Source organism: Mastomys coucha, unplaced genomic scaffold (genome assembly GCF_008632895.1).
Source record: "Mastomys coucha isolate ucsf_1 unplaced genomic scaffold, UCSF_Mcou_1 pScaffold18, whole genome shotgun sequence".
NCBI classification, from domain to species: domain Eukaryota; kingdom Metazoa; phylum Chordata; class Mammalia; order Rodentia; family Muridae; genus Mastomys; species Mastomys coucha.
The window spans coordinates 95,867,136-95,872,574 of record NW_022196900.1 but is presented as its reverse complement, the minus strand read 5'-3'; the positions used below and the strand labels follow the sequence as shown (position 1 = coordinate 95,872,574).

The 5,439-nt window shown below is 52.0% G+C and overlaps 1 protein-coding gene across 3 annotated transcripts; it reads left to right on the top strand.

Annotated features, from left to right (window-relative positions):
* Positions 1 to 24: 24 nt before the first annotated feature.
* Mrto4 (MRT4 homolog, ribosome maturation factor) lies at positions 25 to 5,439 on the top strand. 3 transcript variants are annotated; one of them, XM_031379255.1, is made up of 9 exons: positions 41 to 355; positions 2,567 to 2,625; positions 2,801 to 2,895; positions 3,268 to 3,371; positions 3,915 to 3,996; positions 4,261 to 4,328; positions 4,576 to 4,727; positions 5,091 to 5,167; positions 5,284 to 5,436. In XM_031379255.1, the coding sequence occupies exons 4-9, from the start codon at positions 3,322 to 3,324 to the stop codon at positions 5,434 to 5,436; spliced, it is 582 nt and encodes a 193-aa protein (XP_031235115.1). In that variant the 5' UTR covers positions 41 to 355; positions 2,567 to 2,625; positions 2,801 to 2,895; positions 3,268 to 3,321. The 3 variants fall into 3 exon arrangements, with proteins under 3 accessions (XP_031235114.1, XP_031235115.1, XP_031235116.1); XM_031379254.1 differs by lacking the exon at positions 2,801 to 2,895 and having other exon boundaries at positions 25 to 355; positions 5,284 to 5,439; XM_031379256.1 differs by lacking the exon at positions 2,801 to 2,895 and having other exon boundaries at positions 184 to 355; positions 2,479 to 2,625.

Below are 5,439 nucleotides of genomic sequence, written 5' to 3'. Positions count from 1 at the left end.
CCCACCGCCAGCCCGGCATGCACCGGGCCTCAAGCCCCTCCTTCCGCAGAGCCATAGAGAGGAACCGGTTAGCGAGGGCCTTGGTGGAGTGCTCAGGACTCGGAAGCCGCAAGGGTTGGAGGAACCGGAGGGACCGTGGGGATCTGGAACCTGGGCAGAGAAGTGGTCTTCAAGGCGCTAGGCAGATCGCAGGCGGGGAAGAGCGGGCTCGCCACAGTTCGGGTCAGGCACACGCGAGGGGCAGCCCCGAGCGCCGTCCCACAAGCCCCTGCGGCACCCGGGTCCTGACCGGCCTCCCGATCTTCTGCCGCACGTGCCTTTGCCGCGATGCCCAAATCCAAGCGAGACAAGAAAGGTAGGTTTGGGGACCTGCGTCAAGGGGGCGACGGGGACACGGGTGAGACGCTGGGGCCTCTCTGAGGAGCTCGGCCGGCCGGGATAGCGAGTGCGTCGGCAGGTCACCGAGAGAGCTGGAAACTGGTCCGGGCCGACCTGCAGCTCCTGAGAAGAGAGTCTTATATCCCAGGCTCGCCTCGAATTCGCCAACGAGGATAGTCTTATACTGCTGATCCTGCTGCTTCTACCTCCCGATTGCTAGAATTACAGGCAGCATCACTAAACCTAGTTTAGGCTGAGTTAGGGATGGAACACAGTACACTTTTGTTAGGCAAGCACTACCCGCCGAGCACTGAACTACATCCCCTGGCACGTGCGCGCGTCCGTATGTGTTTGAGAGAGGATCTTGCGATGTAGCTCAGATTTGCCGTGACGACCAGGATGATCTTATTATCCTCCAGAATGTAGGGGTTTTGCAGTTTCGACTACTGTATGTTTTGTTTGTTTATTTACTGCTGGGGCCTTGAACTCTCTACCTGTCTGCCATGGCCCCAAATACTAGGATGCCAAACTGAGCCACTACATCCAGCTAGTGGGCTGGCGCTTTCGTGGGTGTTAGAAGACAAAAGGGCTGAACAAAAAAGGGTCTGGCTTCATCAGACTCACCACCTTAGTTAGGGGTGTGTGTTTGTCTAACAGTCACCTATATCCCTGTCAAGTAAATATAATGTGTCAGGTATTCAAAGTGGAGTATGGAGAAGGTGGAAGTGATACTGTCTTGCATAGTGTTGTCAGGAAAAGTCTCAGCAGTTAGATGACAAACAAGGTCGTTTTGAATAGAAGGGACACAAAATGGAAGGAGTCTGTGGGTGTTGTTACCATATTGTGGGACAAGAGGCCAGTGTGGCTGTAGTAGATTGAACAAAGTGGGCTTGAGAGGAAAAGATCCGCCCTTTGAAGTGGCTTTGCTTTGAAAAGATCCCTTGATAGCCCAGATAATATTAGGGCAGCAAAGCCAGTAAGCGCCTGGAGTATAAATCGCACCAGAATCCTACCAGTGGAGATTTTGGGGAATGACTGGCTCAGTGTGACTGTGTGCCTTGTAAAGAGGGACTGTGAGTGGCAGGCAGAGTAGATGAAGGGCCATATCACCTCCTGGGGATACCCGGGGCATTACAGCTAATGTTTTAGTGACTTCTTACAGAGTCATTAGGGTCTGGAGGGAGCTCTGGGCAGATGTAAGCAAATGCCGGGAACTCTTGGAAGGAAGACACACAGAGCCTGGGTTACTTTTCAGTAGAGGCCGTGAGCTCCACCTACCCCATCCCCGTCCTTGCTGTATTCTTGGGTCCAGATTACAAAATTGAAGTGTAGGTATATGACAGAATAGAAAAGATAAGGTACCAACAGGATGACATAGGGCATGCTTGTAATCCCTCTACTTGGGAAGCAGAAATAAGAAAATATATCTTAGAGGCAGGCGGATTTCTGGTTTGAGGGCAGCCTGGTCTACGGAGTGAGTTCCAGGACAGCCAGGGCTACACAGAGAAACCCTGTCTTGAAAAAACCAAAATATAAATAAATAAAATATATCTTGCCAGGCGGTGGTGGCACACGCCTTTAATCCCAGCACTTGGGAGGCAGAGGCAGGCAGATTTCTGAGTTCGAGGCCAGCCTGGTCTACAGAGTGAGTTCCAGGACAGCCAGAGCTATACAGAGAAACCCTGTCTTGAAAAACCAAAAAAAAAACGAAAAGAAAAAAGAAAATGTATCTTGAGTTCAAGGCCAGCCTAAACAGCCTTGTAGCAAGATCCTAGCTTTTACAAAAGGAAGAATTGGTCCCTGTCATTCCATAGCCCGGGCTAGCCATTGGTGGCCTGTGCACCATCCTTAAAGCAGGAGAGTCCTGCCTCAGCCAGCAGGTCAGGGCTCCCACTGACAGGGCTCGGTCAGCAGGAATGAGCCTGGTACCAGACTGCAGTAAATCCAGTAGTCAGCCCAAGGAACTGAGGGCACTTTGTTTATAGCAGGGGATGTATTTAGGGATCTTTGGGTCTAAGATTGCTAGGTAAGCAAATGCTCTGTCAGCCTTGAATGCCAAGAATGACACTGTCCATTGCTGCCTCTGTCACACTGGCTTAGTTTAGCCAAGCCTCCAAAGAGGGAAGCAGAATTAGTGTCCAGAGCTTCCGGATTCAACACTCGCCACCACACTCTTTCTTGGTTTTAGTTTCCTTAACAAAAACTGCCAAGAAAGGCTTGGAACTGAAGCAGAACCTGATAGAAGAGGTAAGTGCTTGTTCCCTTCTCTCTCACTCACTATGTGTTTGGTTAATGGAGTTGGGATGGGGCGGGCTGTTAGCAATGTCACAGTTCCCACACCTCCCCACAGCGTCCCTGTGACCTAGGATATGGTGATGCTGTTGCTGTTTTGTGCTCAGGGGTAACTAAAGCTTATTTTTAGTGAGTTTCTAATGCTGCCCAGAGTTAGAAGGCTGGAGGTCACCAGGTGGTGACTGTGGCCATCCATCTACAGCTGACCTGCTGGCTCTGGGCCAGGTAAGTGCACAAATTCCCCATTCTTTGGAAATGGAGCTTTGTTTACCACAGAGAGGCTTCAGCCAGAAGCCTGGCCAGTGCAGCAAGGATGAAGTGTCTCCTTGTGTTTTGATTTAGCAGGGGCCCTCCCAGGGTGGGTAGATGTTTCTAGATTAACTAAGTGAACAGAGGAAAACAGGGTGATTGTTCCACATTGGTCATAGAAGGACCATAGGGCTTGGGTCCCTGCTCACCCTCTGTAGTGGGTGACCTCGTGTCAGTTACACCAGTATAAGATTAAAGGCCTATTGCCACTGCTCTTGTGTGAGGCCAGAGTTGCCCAGCTCGTGCTGTCCCTCACTCAACTCCAGAGCCTCATGAATTGTCCCATAGCTTCGGAAATGTGTGGACACCTACAAGTACCTCTTCATCTTCTCTGTGGCCAACATGAGGAACAGCAAACTGAAGGACATCCGGAACGCCTGGAAGCACAGCCGGTGAGCGCACAGTGGGAAGAGGAGCGCTGTCTCATCAGAGCGCAGGAGCCCACTGACCCTTCCAGTCTGCAGCTCGCCTGCTGAAGAGCATGATCTCTATTAGAGTTGGGCTTTCTCTGAGCTGCTGGGGATAGGATTTGTTGGTCACTCAGAGTATTTGGGGAAGTGGGCCCTGGTGTCTGGCACACTGTAGTAGAGTGTCATCATGTACATCTGACCCCAAAGCAGGCTCCAGGAGCTGGTGGGTTACAGTACTTGTGCAAGTGGCTCTGGGTCACTGTGCTGCTACACCAGCTTCATAAGGACTGGTGAACACTGCTTCTGCCCACAGCCATACATGGTGAGATGGTTTTTGAGGCTCGAAGTAAGTGTCTCAAACTGTTGGCAAGATCCAATTCTGTGGATAAGAAAGTCTAAACAGGAGTCCTGGGGACACATGGGTGGGTTGCATGGAGAACAGGGACTCTGGCCACACCTCCTGTTGCCTGGTTCTGGGCTCCCTGAACTCCTGGGCATTGGCTGACACCCTCTTCTTCATGGTAGGATGTTCTTTGGCAAAAACAAGGTGATGATGGTAGCCTTGGGTCGAAGCCCATCTGATGAATACAAAGACAACCTACATCAGGTAGGTCACAGGCTCTCGCTACATGAGGCTGAAGCTCAGCTGCCACCTCTCCCGCTCTTTTAAACTATGTGACTGGCTTATGGTTCAGGAGAGCCAAGCTTGGCCTAACTCTGTCCTTAATATCCAGACCCATGGGGCTATGCCCTTTATAGCCTGCTCTACTTACTAGGAGTTCTACCAACTAGAAACGTTTTTAGATGATACCAGGTGTCTCCTATAAGTGACCCTAGTGAAGAAACAGTGGCATTCATTTGTGTTTTTCAGGTCAGCAAGAAGTTGAGAGGTGAAGTTGGGCTCCTTTTTACCAACCGCACAAAGGAGGAGGTGAATGAGTGAGTATCTCTGAGGGAGAGGAGAGGCTAGGGGTCAGGGAAAGCTGAAGAGATACAACCCTCTTACTGAAACTGCATCTGTAGCCAGGGTTCTGTTATTCTCTCCAGTGTGGTCCTCCCCTCTGCCTGCCAGTCCATAGCCAATATCCTAAGGACAGGAAACCCGAGACCATGCCACTCAAAGAAGGCTGACGTCAGCGGCCTGGTGGCATTTTCAGGAACTTTACCTCATCCTTCTCTAACTTAGGTGGTTCACAAAGTATACAGAAATGGATTTTGCTCGAGCGGGGAACAAAGCAACTTTAACAGTGAGCCTGGATCCAGGGCCCCTGAAGCAGTTCCCTCATTCCATGGAGCCACAACTGAGGCAGCTGGGGCTGCCCACTGCTCTCAAGAAAGGTAGGAGGCTGGAGAGGTGGCTTAGGGTTAAGAGTGCTGGCTGCTCTTCCAGAGGGCATGGGTTTGATTCCCAAGACGCACACACATCAGCAACCTCCCCCGCCTCCCCCTCCAGGCACCAGGTATTCATGTGATGCCATAGGCATACTTGCAGGGAAAATACCTGTAGAGAGCGGAGAGCAGCTCAGGAGAGCAGCTCTGGGGCGCCTGCCCCAGACTCTCCCCTAGACCAGCTGATTTGTCCAGAGCTGAGCACTCGCCTCCTGCTGGGAGGAGGCTGCCACTGTCCCCTGGGGCTGAGCTGCAGGGAAGACGGTCTGTGGCAACATGCTTCCGGGGTAACGTGGTGCTGCCCTCCCACAGGTGTGGTGACCCTGCTGTCTGACTATGAAGTGTGCAAAGAGGGTGACGTACTGACCCCAGAGCAGGCCCGTGTCCTGGTGAGTCTGGGCCTGCAACCTGAGAGAGGAAGGAGCTGCTGCCATTCAGCTGCTGGGCGTGGCCCTATGCTGATGGTGGCTGCTGCTCCTCACTCCCCTTCCTCCACCTCTTACAGAAGCTGTTTGGGTATGAGATGGCTGAATTCAAAGTGACCATCAAATACATGTGGGAGGCCCAGTCGGGAAGATTCCAGCAGATGGACGATGATGACCTTCCCGAGAGTGCACCAGAGTCTGAGGGAGAGTCTGAGGAGGAGGATGACAGCTGACTC